The sequence below is a fragment of the Portunus trituberculatus genome, chromosome 2 (genome assembly GCF_017591435.1).
Source record: "Portunus trituberculatus isolate SZX2019 chromosome 2, ASM1759143v1, whole genome shotgun sequence".
Classification (NCBI taxonomy): Eukaryota; Metazoa; Arthropoda; class Malacostraca; order Decapoda; family Portunidae; genus Portunus; species Portunus trituberculatus.
Window position 1 is genome coordinate 7,067,358 of NC_059256.1, and position 17,500 is coordinate 7,084,857.

At 40.6% G+C, this 17,500-nt stretch overlaps 1 protein-coding gene across 3 annotated transcripts in view; it reads right to left on the minus strand.

Annotated features, from left to right (window-relative positions):
* Positions 1-17,500, minus strand: part of LOC123504168 (unconventional myosin-Ia-like) — a 45,358-nt gene that overhangs the window by 8,895 nt on the left and 18,963 nt on the right. For 2 of the 3 annotated variants that reach the window (XM_045254508.1, XM_045254524.1), the window contains exons 9-20: positions 16,840-16,946; positions 15,569-15,716; positions 14,746-14,951; positions 13,290-13,409; positions 12,995-13,108; positions 10,351-10,520; positions 8,981-9,117; positions 8,449-8,638; positions 7,134-7,350; positions 6,287-6,436; positions 5,513-5,584; positions 2,122-2,208 (exon numbers count right to left, since the gene is read on the minus strand). In XM_045254508.1, the coding sequence (XP_045110443.1) occupies positions 2,122-2,208; positions 5,513-5,584; positions 6,287-6,436; positions 7,134-7,350; positions 8,449-8,638; positions 8,981-9,117; positions 10,351-10,520; positions 12,995-13,108; positions 13,290-13,409; positions 14,746-14,951; positions 15,569-15,716; positions 16,840-16,946 (1,718 nt within the window). The remainder of the gene's footprint in view (positions 1-2,121; positions 2,209-5,512; positions 5,585-6,286; positions 6,437-7,133; positions 7,351-8,448; positions 8,639-8,980; positions 9,118-10,350; positions 10,521-12,994; positions 13,109-13,289; positions 13,410-14,745; positions 14,952-15,568; positions 15,717-16,839; positions 16,947-17,500) is intronic. The other variant, XM_045254514.1, reaches the window with a different exon arrangement.

Consider the following 17,500-nt stretch of genomic DNA (forward strand, 5'->3'; position numbering starts at 1 on the left):
TACCTTGAGATTTGTGTACCATTAGACCATTTTATTGACATTAGCAAGGGTGTATGGAGGGCACAAGATTAATGGCCACAGTCTTCACTATTTTAACCCCTTCAGTACTGGGACACATTTTACCTTGAGATTTGTGTACCATTAGACCATTTTATTGACATTAGCAAGGGTGTATGGAGGGCACAAGATTAATGGCCAGTCTTCACTATTTTAACCCCTTCAGTACTGGGACACATTTTTACCTTGAGATTTGTGTACCATTAGACCATTTTATTGACATTAGCAAGGGTCTATGGAGGGCACAAGATTAATGGCCACAGTCTTCACTATTTTAACCCCTTCAGTACTGGGACACATTTTTACCTTGAGATTTGTGTACCATTAGACCATTTTATTGACATTAGCAAGGGTCTATGGAGGGCACAAGATTAATGGCCACAGTCTTCACTATTTTAACCCCCCACATGAGTTTGTGAAGCTGTGGAAAGTCACCAAATAGTCACCACAATGAATAGGGAAACACGTCACGCTACTGAAGGGGTTTAAGAGTGTGTCGACTGTACCATTGTTGTCCACGGTCCGAGTGTAGGTTGTGCTTCCTCACTCGGGTGGGCTTTGAGATAGGAGGTGCCACAAAAACTACCCTCTTTAACCCAGAAATTCCCGTTAAAAAACCCACATGGCAGAAAATAATAGATAAAAAAATGAAAAAATTAATGAAAAAATAAATAGATAAATAAATAAATAGAATAATGCAGCCACAGTGACAGAAAAGTGTGTGTTTTCAGTAGAACTCTCACAGAAAGTGGTGCTATGCTGGGAACAACCTGCATGTTTGAGGAACACACCTATAACTGTCCAGACTTGCTTCCTGCCACACGTACAAGCTCCAGGTCACACTATCCCACTCCTGACACCATTGTTGCTCCCTCTCCTGACACTCCTGACACCATTGTTCCTCCCACTCCTGACACCATTGTTGCCCCACTCCCACTCCTGACACCATTCTTTCCTTGATCCCACTCCTGACACCATTCCAAGCCCTGATCCCACTCCTGACACCATTCTAAGCCCTGATCCCACTCCTGACACCCTGACACCATTGTTGCTCCCACTCCTGACACTCCTGACACCATTGTTGCTCCCTCTCCTGACACTCCTGACACCATTGTTGCTCCAGGCCTGCACGTGTCTGTCTCCCTCACACACACACACACACACACACACATCTGTCACAGCGCCTCTCTTCACCACCTCTTCCTGACGTAACGGTACATTTTGTGAGTTCTCTTTCCGACGTAACACTGATTTTTCCGAGTTCTCTCTTGACACAACACCACTTTTCATGCGGTCTATTTTGACATAACACTGAGTTTTGTGAGTTTGCTTTCCACCAGAACAGTGAGTGTATGTGTTGTCTTCCTGACGTAACGGTACATCTTACGAGTTCTCTTCCTCTCGTAACACTGATTTTTTTTTTTTCTTTCGACATAACAGTACTTTTTGTGACTCTTCCTGACATAACACCATTTTTTGCGAGTTCCCTTTAGACACCAGTACTTTTTATGAGTTCACTTCCCAACGTAAAAACATAAACATCTCAAAATGTCATTCTACACCGCCTTAAAGTCCCTACACACTGAAACCCATCAAAACTCCCCCATATAAACTTTGAAACACACTAAAAATCACCAAAACACCCTTAAAACTCCACATAAAGCATTAAAACCCACTAAATCCAAGTATAAGATGTCCGATCCCATTAAAACCAAGTAAAATTGTTCAACTCCATTAAAACTCACTAAAAGGTGTTCAATGCCATTAAAATTCACTATTAGGCATTTCGGTCCCATTAAAACTCTCTTAAAGGGTGTTCGATATTAAAATCCAGTCAAAGGTGTTTGGTCACATAAAAATTCATTATTAGGTGTTCAATCCCATTAAAACTCACTAAAAGGTGTTTGATGACATTAAAATTCACTATAAGGTGTTTGATGCCATTAAAACCCAGTAAAAGATGTTCAATCCCATTAAAACCCACTAAAGGTGTTTGATCCCATTAAAACCCACTAAAAGGTGTTCGATCCCATTAAAACTCTCTTAAAGGGTGTTTGATCCCACCTGGTAGTTTACGTAGGAGAGTTGAATGACAGCCGCTGCCCACTCCACTCTCCTCTTCTGCTTCAGCTGTCTATATTCCTCTCGCGCCTGTTAGGGCAGATAAATTAGGTTAGGATAGTAGTAGTAATAGTAGTAGTAGTAGAAGTAGTAGTAGTTTTAAGGATTCTAGAGGAAGTTATTGGTGTTTTAAGGATTCTAGTGGAAGTTATTGGTGTTTTAAGGATTGTAGAGGAAGTTACTGGTGTTTTAAGGATTCTAGAGGAAGTGACTGGTGTTTTTAAGGATTGTAGAGGAAGTTATTGGTGTTTTAAGGATTGTAGAGGAAGTTATTGGTTTTTAAGGATTCTAGAGGAAGTTATTGGTGTTTTAAGGATTCTAGAGGAAGTTACTGGTGTTTTAAGGATTCTGGAGGAAGTTACTGGTGTTTTAAGGATTCTAGAGGAAGTTATTGGTGTTTTAAGGATTCTAGAGGAAGTTACTGGTGTTTTAAGGATTGTAGAGGAAGTTAGTGGTGTTTTAAGGATTCTAGAGGAAGTTACTGGTGTTTGTAAGGATTGTAGTGGACGTTATTGGTGTTTTAAGGATTGTAGAGGAAGTTACTGGTGTTTTAAGGATTGTAGAGGAAGTTATTGGTGTTTTAAGGATTGTAGTAGAAGTTAGTGGTGTTTTTAAGGATTGTAGAGGAAGTTATTGGTGTTTTAAGGATTGTAAAGGAAGTTATTGGTGTTTTAAGGATTGTAGAGGAAGTTATTGGTGTTTTAAGGATTCTAGTGGAAGTTACTGGTGTTTTAAGGATTGTAGAGGAAGTTACTGGTGTTTTTAAGGATTGTAGAGGAAGTTACTGGTGTTTTAAGGATTGTAGAGGAAGTTACTGGTGTTTTAAGGATTGTAGAGGAAGTTACTGGTGTTTTAAGGATTGTAGAGGAAGTTATTGGTGTTTGTAAGGATTCTAGTGGACGTTATTGGTGTTTTAAGGATTCTAGTGGAAGTTAGTGGTGTTTTAAGGATTCTAGAGGAAGTTACTGGTGTTTTTAAGGATTATAGAGGAAGTTACTGGTGTTTTAAGGATTGTAGAGGAAGTTACTGGTGTTTTAAGGATTGTAGAGGAAGTTACTGGTGTTTTAAGGATTGTAGAGGAAGTTACTGGTGTTTTAAGGATTGTAGAGGAAGTTACTGGTGTTTTAAGGATTGTAGAGGAAGTTACTGGTGTTTTAAGGATTGTAGAGGAAGTTATTGGTGTTTGTAAGGATTGTAGAGGAAGTTACTGGTGTTTTAAGGATTGTAGAGGAAGTTACTGGTGTTTTAAGGATTGTAGAGGAAGTTACTGGTGTTTTAAGGATTGTAGAGGAAGTTACTGGTGTTTTAAGGATTGTAGAGGAAGTTACTGGTGTTTTAAGGATTGTAGAGGAAGTTACTGGTGTTTTAAGGATTGTAGAGGAAGTTACTGGTGTTTTAAGGATTCTAGTGGAAGTTATTGGTGTTTTAAGGATTGTAGAGGAAGTTATTGGTGTTTTTAAGGATTGTAGAGGAAGTTACTGGTGTTTTAAGGATTCTAGTGGAAGTTACTGGTGTTTTAAGGATTGTAGAGGAAGTTACTGGTGTTTTAAGGATTCTAGTGGAAGTTATTGGTGTTTTAAGGATTCTAGTGGAAGTTATTGGTGTTTTAAGGATTCTAGTGGAAGTTATTGGTGTTTTAAGGATTGTAGAGGAAGTTACTGGTGTTTTAAGGATTGTAGAGGAAGTTACTGGTGTTTTAAGGATTGTAGAGGAAGTTACTGGTGTTTTAAGGATTGTAGAGGAAGTTAGTGGTGTTTTTAAGGATTGTAGAGGAAGTTACTGGTGTTTTAAGGATTGTAGAGGAAGTTACTGGTGTTTTAAGGATTCTAGAGGAAGTTACTGGTGTTTTAAGTGGTGTTTTAAGGATTGTAGAGGAAGTTACTGGTGTTTTAAGGATTGTAGAGGAAGTTACTGGTGTTTTAAGGATTGTAGAGGAAGTTACTGGTGTTTTAAGGATTGTAGAGGAAGTTACTGGTGTTTTAAGGATTGTAGAGGAAGTTACTGGTGTTTTAAGGATTGTAGAGGAAGTTAGAAGGATTGTAGTTACTGGTGTTTTAAGGATTGTTAGGTGTTTTAAGGATTGTAGAGGAAGTTACTGGTGTTTTAAGGATTGTAGAGGAAGTTACTGGTGTTTTAAGGATTGTAGAGGAAGTTACTGGTTTTTAAGAATTCTAGGGAAGTTACTGGTGTTTTAAGGATTGTAGAGGAAGTTACTGGTGTTTTAAGGATTGTAGAGGAAGTTACTGGTGTTTTAAGGATTGTAGAGGAAGTTACTGGTGTTTTAAGGATTCTAGTGGAAGTTACTGGTGTTTTAAGGATTGTAGAGGAAGTTACTGGTGTTTTAAGGATTGTAGAGGAAGTTACTGGTGTTTTAAGGATTGTAGAGGAAGTTACTGGTGTTTTAAGGATTGTAGATTGGAAGTTACTGGTGTTTTAAGGATTGTAGAGGAAGTTACTGGTGTTTTAAGGATTGTAGAGGAAGTTACTGGTGTTTTAAGGATTGTAGAGGAAGTTATTGGTGTTTTAAGGATTCTAGAGGAAGTTACTGGTGTTTTAAGGATTGTAGAGGAAGTTACTGGTGTTTTAAGGATTGGGAAGTTACTGGTGTTTTAAGGATTGTAGAGGAAGTTACTGGTGTTTTAAGGATTGTAGAGGAAGTTACTGGTGTTTTTAAGGATTGTAGAGGAAGTTAGTGGTGTTTTAAGGATTCGTAGAGGAAGTTAGTGGTGTTTTAAGGATTCTAGAGGAAGTTAGTGGTGTTTTTAAGCATTCTAGTGGAAGTTATTGGTGTTTTAATGATTGTAGAGGAAGTTACTGGTGTTTTAAGAATTCTAGAGGAAGTTAGTGGTGTTTTAAGGATTCTAGAGGAAGTTACTGGTGTTTTAGGGATTGTAGAGGAAGTTAGTGGTGTTTTAAGGATTGTAGAGGAAGTTAGTGGTGTTTTAAGGATTGTAGAGGAAGTTACTGGTGTTTTAAGGATTGTAGAGGAAGTTATTGGTGTTTTAAGGATTGTAGAGGACGTTACTGGTGTTTTTAAGGATTGTAGAGGAAGTTACTGGTGTTTTAAGGATTCTAGAGGAAGTTATTGGTGTTTTTAAGGATTGTAGAGGAAGTTATTGGTGTTTTAAGGATTGTAGAGGACGTTACTGGTGTTTTAAGGATTGTAGAGGAAGTTACTGGTGTTTTAAGGATTCTAGAGGAAGTTATTGGTGTTTTTAAGGATTGTAGAGGAAGTTAGTGGTGTTTTAAGGATTCTAGAGGACGTTACTGGTGTTTTAAGGATTGTAGAGGAAGTTAGTGGTGTTTGTAAGGGTGTTTTCCATGAAGCACATACCACAATGAAGAAATTCCATCCCTTTAGTGCAATTCTTTTCTCCTTTTGTTCCTCTGGGTTCTGTTGCTTTGCCTTGACACACGGACAGACGGACAGACAGGAGGGCATGCAGACAGACAGACAGACACTTATAGATAGTAACATGCATAGATAGATAGATAGATAGATAGATAGCTAGATAGATAGATAGATAGATAGGTAAATAAATAATAGATAGAGAAGTTAAATAAGAGAAAGGAAAATATACAAGAATGATGTTAAAATAGTGGCCGTAAATAAATAAATGCAATAAATCAGGAAAATATAGAAAAATGAAAGAAAATTATGGAAAAACAAAACAATGACACAAAATACACATCAAGATACAAACACAGAACACCTCTCTCTCTCTCTTTTTTAATTATCTTTCTTTCATATTAGACTTCCTCTCTCTCTCTCTCTCTCATTAAAAAATCTCTCACACTCATAAAAAATCTCTCTCTCTCTCTCTCTCTCTCTCTCATGTTCTTCCTATCTTTTCTCTTTTTTTCTCTATTTCCTTACGTTATTTTGTTTAATTGAATAGAAATAACCTAATATTCCCTTGAACACTCTCTCTCTCTCTCTCTCTCTCTCTCTCTCAGTTCTTTTCATCCTTCCCTCTCTCACTTTTCTTTCCTCTTTTTATACTCATCTCTCTCTCTCACTCTCTCTCTCTCTCTCTCTCTCTCTCTCTCTCTCTCTCTCTCTCTCTCTCTCTCTCTCTCTCTCTCTCTCTCTCTCTCTCTCTCTCACCTTCCAGCTCCTCCAGCAGGTGGCAATGGTGAGCTGGGCAGCACGGAGGGCTCTGTAGTGGCGCCTGTCCCTCCAACCTCTGTATGTCTTTTGCACCAAGATTGCCAGGTCCTCAAAACGCTCCCTGCGGTACTCCTCTAGCTCATGCACCTGTGGGGGGAGGGGGGTGGTAGTAGTAGTAGTAGTAGTAGTAGTAGTAGTAGTAGTAGTAGTAGTAGTAGTAGTAGTAGTAGAAATATACAGAAAAACACACAAACACACCACAAAAACGCTTCTTAACATCAACAAAAGCACACCAAAACACACTCAAAATCACCCCAAAACACACTTAAAATCACCCCCAACAAAATTCAACACACACAACACACACAAAACCAATGAATATTCAAACACACACACACACACACACACACATAAAAACAACCAAAATCATTCTAAAACTCAAAAACACATGGAAAACAACTTTAAAACACTCAAAACCACCATAAAACACTCAAAACACTCAAAACACACCCCAAACACTTAAAATGCACCCCAAAACAATTTAAAACACTCAAAAAACACTCAAAAAACACTAAAAACACACCCAAACAACCAAAACACCTTACAAATATATCCTAGAAGACACTGAAAACATCTCCAAACACACTCAAACACACCCAAACACTTTCAAATGCACCCCAAAACCATTTAAAACACTCAAAAAACACTCAAAACACACCCAAACACATTTAAAACACTCAAAAAATACTCGAAAAACACTAAAAACAACCCAAACACTTTAAATGCACCCCAAAACCATTTAAAACCTCCAGACACAACTAGGTAAACAGATAAACACACTTACCGCCCTCTGGCTCTTGATAAACACTTTCGTCCGGCCAAAGGTGTATTGTGAGGGTGTGAGAGGCAGGTCAGCTAGCAGTAAGGCACACCCCTCTAATGGTGGCCCTCTCCAGGCTGGCCAGGTGTGGAGAGACAGCATTCCATAGCGCGCCAGGAACACTTCATGGCTGGATCTGTACGCCCACCCCTCGCCACGTACCCTTGCCTGCTCCACCAGCCTGTTTGGGGGTGTTTGGTTAGGTTTTGAGGTGTTTTGGGTATTTAAGTATGTGTTTGAGATGTTTTGAATGCATTTTGAGTGTATTTGAGTGTGTTTTAGATGTTTTGAATGCATTTTGAGTGTGTTTAAGATGTTTTGAGTACATTTCAAGATCATTTCACTACATTTTCAATACACATACACACACAGTTGTGCACATTATGTGGTGTAATAACTTGATCACTCAATGCATTCCACTTCTCCAGCGTTCTGTGTGGAAAACTGTATTTTGCAACATCCTTGACACACTGCCTCATCCTGATCTTTCCATGTCCTCTTGTCCTTCCATGTTGTTGTGTCACCAGCACCAGGTCTTCCTTGTCTATCTTTTCAGTGCCATTGACTATCTTGTACATTGTTATTAGGTCCCCTCGTTCTCTTCTGTCTTGTAAGGTTGGCAGTCCCATTTCCTTCAGCCATTCCTCACATATGAAGAACGATTGAAGGAAATGGGACTAAAAGACCTCACATATGAAGAACGATTGAAGGAAATGGGACTAAAAGACCTCACATATGAAGAACGACTGAAGGAAATGGGACTAAAGGACCTCACATATGAAGAATGACTGAAGGAAATGGGACTAAAGGACCTCACATATGAAGAACGACTGAAGGAAATGGGACTAAAGGACCTCACATATGAAGAACGACTGTAGGAAATGGGACTAAAGGACCTCACATATGAAGAACGACTGAAGGAAATGGGACTGCCAACCTTACAAGACAGAAGAGAACGAGGGGACCTAATAACAATGTACAAGATAGTCAATGGCACTGAAAAGATAGACAAGGAAGACCTGGTGCTGGTGACACAACAACATGGAAGGACAAGAGGACATGGAAAGAAAATCAGGATGAGGCAGTGTGTCAAGGATGTTGCAAAATACAGTTTTCCACACAGAACGCTGGAGAAGTGGAATGCATTGAGTGACCAAGTTGTTACACCACATAATGTCCACAACTTCAACCAAAAACTAGATAAATGGACACATGGAGACAGGACACTATGAGCCCCACTCCAACCCTCTACAACACACACACACACACACACACTGACCCATGGTACTTAATCTGATGCAGGACCAGTGCTGACTCAAGTATCCTGGGTTGCTTGAGTTCATTTGGCTTAATACAAGTGATGAGGTGTGTCTGCTTGGCTCTAATTGTCCTGGTGAGCGCTGACACTGAGATGATCACCTGCGTCGCTACACTGGCTGGCCGCTTCAGTGTGGTGCGCCGAGGGTTGCCTGTAGTAGTAGTAGTAGTAGTAGTAGTAGTAGTAGTAGTAGTAGTAGTAGTAGTAGTAGTAGTAGTAGTAGTAGTAGTAGTAGTAGTAGTAGTAGTAGTAGTAGTAGTAGTAGAGAAACAAAAGTAACAATAAAATCTAAATAAACAAGCTTTCTCTCTCTCTCTCTCTCTCTCTCTCTCTCTCTCTCTCTCTCTCTCTCTCATTTTTATTATTTCCTCTATTTTCATCACAGCTCTCTCTCTCTCTCTCTCTATTTGTTTTCATTACTCTCAATTTATTTTCATCTCTCTGTCTAACCCCCTCCACCATCTCTCTCTCTCTCTCTCTCTCTCTCTCTCACCTTCCGGAAACAGCTCCTTCAGAATGCGGTGTTGACATCTGTACATACATCGACTCAGATCTCTGTGAATTGTGTCCAGGTTCTTCTCAACAAACCCAGCCACACTGTACGTCACTGGCCCGGCAAAGTGTCGGATTCTGAAATACAGTGGGTGTTTAGAAAGGGTCTGTGGGGGTGTGGGGGTGTTGTGTGGTGTTGTGGGTGTTGTGGATGTGTTTTTTGTGTGTTTTTTGGGTGTTTTTGTGAGGTTTTGTGTGTTTTCTTTAGGGTTTTGGGTGTTTTTGTATGTTTTTTTGTGTTTTTGGGGTGTTTTGGGGCAATTGGGGTGTGTTTTGGGGTGTTTTGTGTTTTGGAGGGTGTTTTGTGGGGTTTTGGAAGTGTTCTTGTGATTTGAGTGTGTTTTGGAAGTGTTTTGAGTGTGTTTTGAGGGATTTCTGAGTATTTTTGAGTGTGTTTATGAGTGTGTGGAGGTGTTTTGAGTGCGTTTTGATGTATCTCTGAGTTTTTGAGTGTGTTTGAGTATGTTTGTGAGTGTTAGAAGATGTTTTGAGTGTGTTTTGAGTGTATGAAGGTGTTTTGAGTGTGTTTTTGAGTGTATGAAGGTGTTTTGAGTGTGTTTCTGAGTGTATAAAGGTGTTTTAGAGTGTGAGAAGATGATTTGAGTGTGTTTGTGAGTGTGAGAAGGTGTTTTGAGTGTGTTTGTGAGTGCATGAGTTCAAAGCTGGTGTTTTGAAGGGTTTGTTGGGGTATGGGGATGTCTGGGGGTGTGTGGGGCTATTGTGTGGTGTTGTGGGTGTTGTGGGTGTGTTTTGAGTGTTTAGGAGGTGTTTTTGTGTGTTTTAGGGTGTGAAATATAGGAGAGAGACACATAGGGGTGTTTTGAAGATCTGTGGGGGTGTGGGAGTGTGTGGGGTGTTCCAGTATATTGATAGTAGTGTATTGTGGACTTCTGAAGCTGTTTTGGGTGTTTTTGTGTGTTTTTGTGGGGTTTTGTGTGTTTTTGTGGGGTTTTGGTGTTGTGGGGTATTTTTGGGGGTGTTTTGTGTGTGTTTTGGGTGTGTTATGAGGTGTTTTGGTTGTTTTTGGGCAAGCTATGGGTGTTTTGGGTGTTTTGAGGTGTTTTGTGAGGTTTTGTGGTGTTTTGGGGTGTTTTGGGTGTTTAAAGTGTGTTTTGGGTATGTTTTAAATGTTTTTGGGTATGTTTTTGTGTGTTTTGGGTGTGTTTTGAGTGTTTTGGATGAATTTGAGTGTGTTTTTGGATCTCTCTCTCTCTCTCTCTCTCTCTCCATCTTTTTCTCTTCAATTCCTCCATCTCTCTCTCTGTAAACTTCATTTGTATCTCTCTCTCTCTCTCTCTCTCTCTCTCTCACCTGAAGGCGTCGCTGGGAATATTATTGTCGGAGTGGAGGTGTCGGGCGCCCTTAATATCAAACAGAGAGTGGCCCCCGCAGGAGAAGGAGAGCTGCTGCAGAAGGGCCTCTGTGCCGCCACCAACGCGCGAACACACCTCCTCCACCACCGCCAGCACCCCCGTTTGTCTCTGTCAGTGTGTCGTGTTAGGTTAGGTTAGGTTAGGTTAGGTTAGGTTAGGGGAGAGGAGAGAGAGAGAGAGAGAGAGAGAGAGAGAGAGAGAGAGAAAGTTTAGTGAGGCAAGATAAGGTTAGGCTAGATTACATTAGGTTACACACACACACACACACACAGAGTGATCATGCAGTTTTGGAGTTCAAGGTGATAGACGAAGAGAAATCTAGAAGAAATGAAGAATATAAAGTGGGAAGATGGAATTATGCCAAGACAGATTTTGGAAACCTAAAGAAATTCTTTCAAGAGACAAATTGGATGAAATTCAAGAGTGCTAAGGGAGCAAATGAAAAGTGGAAGGAATTTATAAAAATATACAAAGAAGGTGAGAAAAAATTTGTACCAATAAGACAACATAGAGAAGTTGGAAAGCAGGACTGGTTTAACGATAGATGTGAAAAGGCTAGAACAAGAAAAGAGGATGCATGGAAGAGGTGGAGAAGGAAAAGACGGATTAAGCAGTGGGAAAGTTACAAAAGAGCAAGAAATGAATATGTGTTGATTAGAAGAGAAGAAAGAAAGAAACAAGAAAAGGATATAATTGATAAATGTAAAGACCAACCAAGGCTTTTTTACAGACATGTGAACAACAACATCAAAAATAGAGAAAGTATTGAAAGTTTAGAAGTAAATGGAGTATACAGTGAAGATCCCAGGGAAATGGCAGAGGCTATGAATGGATGCTTTCGGAAGGTATTCACAAAGGAGACTGCTTTTGACAAACCACTGGTAATGGAACAGAAAGGGATTATGAAGGAGTTTCAAGTAACGGTGGAGGAGATCAAGAACATGATGGGGAGTTTAGAAGTGAGAAAAGCTGTGGGACCTGATGGGGTATCAGGATGGATTTTAAGAGAATGCAGGGAGCAATTGGCAGAAAAAGTTTGTGAAGTAATTGATGCCTCATTAAGGGAAGGCGTAGTGCCCCAAGACTGGAAAAGAGCTAACATTGTCCCAATCTATAAATCAGGTAACAAGAGAGACCCATTGAACTATAGACCAGTGTCACTTACAAGTGTGGTAGCTAAGATGTGTGAGAGGGTGGTGAAGACTAGATGGACAGACTTCTTGGAGAAAAATGACATACTTTGTGAGTGTCAATTTGGTTTTAGGAAAGGGCGTTCATGCACGACAAACCTGATATGTTACTATTCGAGGGTGATAGATGTAATACAGGAAAGAGATGGTTGGGCTGATGGAATATATCTGGATTTAAAAAAGGCCTTTGATAAGGTACCACACCAGAGACTGATCTGGAAACTTGAAATGGTAGGAGGAGTGCATGGCAGTTTACTAAAATGGATGGAAGACTTTTGGTAGGAAGAGAAATGAGAACAATAATTAAGGACAGACCATCAGAATGGGGATTGGTGGAGAGTGGAGTTCCACAGGGATCAGTGTTGGCACCAGTAATGTTCGCAGTCTACATAAATGACATGGTGGATGGGGTGTCCAGTTATGTGAGCCTATTTGCAGACGATGCAAAATTGTTACGAAAAGTGAGATGTGACAAAGATTGCGAACTACTCCAGGAAGACTTGGACAGAATATGGAAATGGAGCTGTACATGGCAAATGGAGTTCAACACGACAAAATGCAAGAAAATAGAGTTTGGCAAGAGTGAAAGAAGAATCAGGAGTATGTACAAGATAGGAAATGAAGACATAAAACCAGTCATGAAGAAAAAGACCTTGGGGTGACAATTACCAATGACCTATCGCCAGAGAGACATATAAACAAAATAATTGGAGAAGTATTGAACTTATTGAGGAACATAAGAGTGGCGTTCAGATATCTAGATGAAGAAATGATGAAGAAAATAATTACTGCAATGATAAGACCGAGGCTTGAATATGCAACAATACAGTGGGCTCCGAACTTAAAGAAACACATAAGGAAACTAGAGAAAGTACAGAGGGCTGCAACGAAAATGGTGCCTGACTTAAGAGATTTGACTTATGAAGACAGACTGAAAAGAATGCAACTTCCAACCCTGGAAAACAGAAGAGAAAGGGGAGACCTGATAGCAATATACAGAGTGATGATTGGCATGGAAAAATGGATAGGGAAGATCTGTGTATGTGGAATGGAAGAATGTCGAGAGGGCATGGGAAAAACTAAAATGGCCACTTATAGGAGAGATGTGAAAAATATAGCTTCCTCATAGAAGGGTGGAAGCATGGAATAGTTTAGACGTGGAAGTGGTCAACGCAAGGAATATTCATGATTTTAAGAAAAGCTGGACATTAATAGATATGGAGACGGGACAACACGAGCATAGCTCTTTTCCGTATGTTACAATTAGGTAAATACAATTAGGTAAATACACACACACACACACACACACACACACACACACACACACACACACACACACACACACACACACACGCCTTCTCTAAACACCCCCTCCCTCCCCCACACACACACCTGTTCTATAAGCTCCACGACAGGTGTGTTACTAGGAACATCAACAACAGCCCACTCCAGACCCTCTCGCTGGTAGTCCTCTTGCACCATCCTCAGGGTCACCTCAACCAGCACCTGCAGGAGTAGTAGTAGTAGTAGTAGTAGTAGTAGTAGTAGTAGTAGTAGTAGTAGTAGTAGTAGTAGTAGTAGTAGTAGTAGTAGTAGTATGAACATCTTAAAACCAACAAAATCAACAATAACGCACACCACCACAATAACAACACCACCACCACCACCACCACCACCCAGCACTCACCTGATGCAGTTTCTCATTACAGAAGTTAATGACGAGCTGCTCGAAGCTGTTCACTTCCTGTATTTCAAAGCCAAAGATGTCCAGAATACCCAACACTTTCCTGCGAGCTAACGTCTTCACCTGCGGGAAAATTACTGTTTGGAAAGGCCCTTGACAGACTACCACACAGAATGCTCCTATGGGAAATGCAGCACATAGGAGGAATCCAGGGAAATATCTTGTATGGATGAGAGACTAAACAGATAGGGAAATGAGGACAGTGATAAGAGACACCCCATCAAGCTGCAGTACAGTCACCACCAGCAGACCACAAGGTTTATTACTGGCACCAATTATGTTCCAAGTCTGTGTCAACGATATACAAGAGGGTTTGAGTAGCTACATTAATTTGTTTGTGGATGATGCGAGGCTTTTGAGAGCATTAAGGAACATTGAAGACTGTATGGAATTGCAGAGAGATACTGACAAGATCTGAAAGTGGAGGCAAGAGTGGAGATTAGAATTTAATACCAGGGAAGGCCATGTACTGGAAGTGGGTCAAAGTAACAGACCTATGTGTGAATGCAAAGTGGGGAGAGAGATTACACTGATAAGGAGTGAAGAGAGAGAGGTGGGAGTGATTATACAAGACAGCCTGACTCCAGAAAGACACAACACTGGACTGTTTGCTGCAACACACAACACACTAACTAACATCAGGCTGGCGTTCAATGACAGGGATAAGAGGACCATGAAAAACATCATAACCACCATGTCCACACCTACACCAGGATATACAGCAGTGGTGTGGTGTGTGTGGTGTGTGGTGTGTGGTGTGATGTGGCCACCATACAGGCAGAAAGACATGAAGAAGGTGGAAAGAATGCAAAGGACTGCTACAAAGATGGTGGCAGAGATGAAGGACCTTCCCTATGAAGAAACACTGAAGGAAATGGAACTACCAACTTTGAAGGACAGACGGGAGAGAGGAGACCTAATGACCATGTACAACACAGTGAACCGGATGGGAAAGACAGACACACAGACAGACGACACCTCCTAACACTGACAGAGGATGGACACACACACACACACACAGACAACACCTGGTAACACTGACGCAGGATGGAGACAGACACAAGAGGACACAGCAAGCTCATGAAACACACAAAATACACATCAAACCCCCAAACACACAAAACACAAACCAAAACACCAACAAACACACTCAAAACACCCCTAAACACCACCAAACACACTCCAAACATCCCAAAACATCCACAAACACACTCAAAACACCCCCAAGTACCACCATACACACAAAACACACCCCAAACACCACCAAACACACTGCAAACATCTCCAAACACACTCCAAACACCCCAAAACACAACCAAACACACTCAAAACACCCCAAAACACACAAAGCAAATCCCAAAACACACTCAAAACACCCCAAAACACACCGCAAACACACCTTGATAGCCTCGTTGACCCTTGACACCACCCAGGTAAACAGTCTGCTGTACAGGGCGCGGCACAGAGCGTCCCTGGTGCGTGTGGCCTCTGTGGCAGACAATTCAGCCACCACGGTCTCCCCTCGCGCCTCCACACTCCTGGTCTGCAGCGCGGCGGACAGCGACGACACCTCACAGCACAGCAGGTCACACACTTCATGGAGCTCTGGGGTTGGGTTAGAGTTGTGGGTATTTTGAGGTGTTTGGGGGTTGTTAAAGGTGTTTGGGGTTGTTAAGGGTGTTTTCTGGAGTTTTGATATGCTTATGTGTGTTTTTTCAGTGTTTTTATCAAGTTTGGGTATTTTTTGTGTGTTTTGGGGTGTTTTTGTGTGTTTTTTTGAGTGTTTTTGTTGGGTTAGGTTAGGTTTAGGTGTTTTTGTGTGTTTTTTTTAGTGTTTTTGTTGGGTTAAGTTAGAATAGATTAAGGGATGTTTTTCATTAGTTTTTGGTGTTTTTGTGTGTTTTTTTTAAGTGTTTTTGTTAGGTTAGGTTAGGTTTGTGTGTTTTTTGTGTGTTTTGGGGTGTTTTTTTTTTTTATTTTGACAACAACAACAATAATAATAATAATAATAATAATAATAATAATAATAAATAATAGTTTTTTTTCAGATTTTTTTTTGGTGTGTGTGTGTGTGTGTTTTCTGTGTTTTTCTTTTTAAAATGTCATTGGGCATTGAATTTTCTTTGTTTTTCTGTTTTTCTTCATTTTTATACAATTGTTGATGTGTGTGTGTTTAAAATCTTTCCTCTCTCTCTCTCTCTCTCTCTCTCTCTCTCTCTCTCCGTAGGCATTCTCATTGACGCATCCCTCCGTTCCGTCAATGTTACTAACGCAGGTGAAGGTGAGATTGCCAAGTTTCAACACAGCCGCCACCACCTTCAGGACCTCCAGCTGCTCCTCCCATGACATCCCCAGAACATCCAACGCTCGCTGAGGAAAAGGCACGTTAGTCAGGCTACATTTGTGGTGCATTGTGGGTAAGAAATTAGATGGAGGAGGCAGGAGAGAGGGAGAGATTTAAATAGTCAGTTTAACCTATTCAGTACTACTTTGTGATTATAAACAGCTTCAGATGAACATAATGGGATTTAAATAGTGAAGACTGTGACCATTAATCTTTTCATCTCCACAGATAATTCGTAATCTAAATAAAACTGTCGTCATATTCTTCAAGACAGTTCCAGGTCCTCCAATGCTTGCTGAGAGGATGGCACAGTCAGTAAGGTCCTTTGTGGTGCATTGTGGGTAAAAAAATTAGAATGGGGAGGCAGGAGACAGAGAGAGATGTAAATACTGTCAGTTTAACCCATTCAGTACTATTTTGTGATTTTAAACAGCTTCAGATGAACATAATGGGATTTAAATAGTGAAGACTGTGACCATTAATCTTTTCATCTCCACAAATATTTCGTAATCTAAATAAAACTGTCGTCATATTCTCCAAGACAGTTCCAGGTCCTCCAATGCTTGCTGAGAGGATGACGGGGTTGGTAAGACTGTAGTGCATTGTGGGTATGGAGATGTAGGAGGCAGGGGTGTGAGAGATCTAAATATTGTCAGTGTTAGTTTGGTGTGATTAGTTAAGTGGTGGATTGTGGGTCAAATATCCTTAGCTTAGTTAGGTTAGGTTTAGTTAGTGGTGCATTGTGGGTGAAATTTAGGTTCTTGGTGAAATAACCTTCCTACTTCTTCTTCTTCTTCTTCTTCTTCTTCCTCCTCCTCCTCCTCTTCCTCCTAATATGAGATAGTTAGGTAAGGATCTATTAATCTCTATGTTCTTTTCCTCCTCCTCCTCCTCCTCCTCCTCCTCCTCCTCCTCCTCCTCCTCCTCCTCCTCCTCCCACCTCCTCCTCCTCTGTAACATATACCCCAAATAAACACAACCCTAACCTAACCTAACCTTTCCTTCACCAAAACACACCAAAAATCAGTAAATCTTGCAATAATACTCAACTTGGAATGAAAAAAAAAAAAAAAAATAAATAAATAAATAACACTATGAACAAGTCCTCCTCTTCCTCTTCTTCCTCCTCCTCCTCCTCCTCCTCCTCACCTTAGTAATGCCAAACTCCACCCTGTCATCTTGTGTGTCTCCTGGAGTGAGTCTCGTACAATGAAGAAGATTGTAGTTCTCAGTATTCCTCTGCAGTTTGAGTGATTCTGAGAGAGAGAGAGAGAGAGAGAGAGAGAGAGAGAGAGAGAGAGAGAGAGAGAGAGAGAGAGAGAGAGAGAGAGAGAGAGAGAGAGAGAGAGAGAGAGAGAGAGAGAGAGAGAGAGAGAGAGAGAGTTATTTTATTAGTTTATTGCTCTTTCTCATTTTTCTATTACTATTTCTAACTAGAGAGAGAGAGAGAGAGAGAGAGAGAGAGAGAGAGAGAGAGAGAGAGAGAGAGAGAGAGAGAGAGAGAGAGAGAGAGAGAGAGAGATGAAGCCAGACCAACATAAAAAGACTGAGAATAGATGAAAACCACAATATGCTGTGGTGGTGGTGGTGGTGGTGGTGGTGGTGGTAGTAGTAGTAGTAGTAGTAGTAGTAGTAGTAGTAGTAGTAGTAGTAGTAGTAGTAGTAGTAGTAGTAGTAGTAGTAGTTTAGCAATGATGGAGTGTTGGTTGTGGTGGAGGTGGAGGTGGAGGTAGTAGTAGTAGTAGTAGTAGTAGTAGTAGTAGTAGTAGTAGTAGTAGTAGTAGTAGTAGTAGTAGTAGTAGTAGTAACA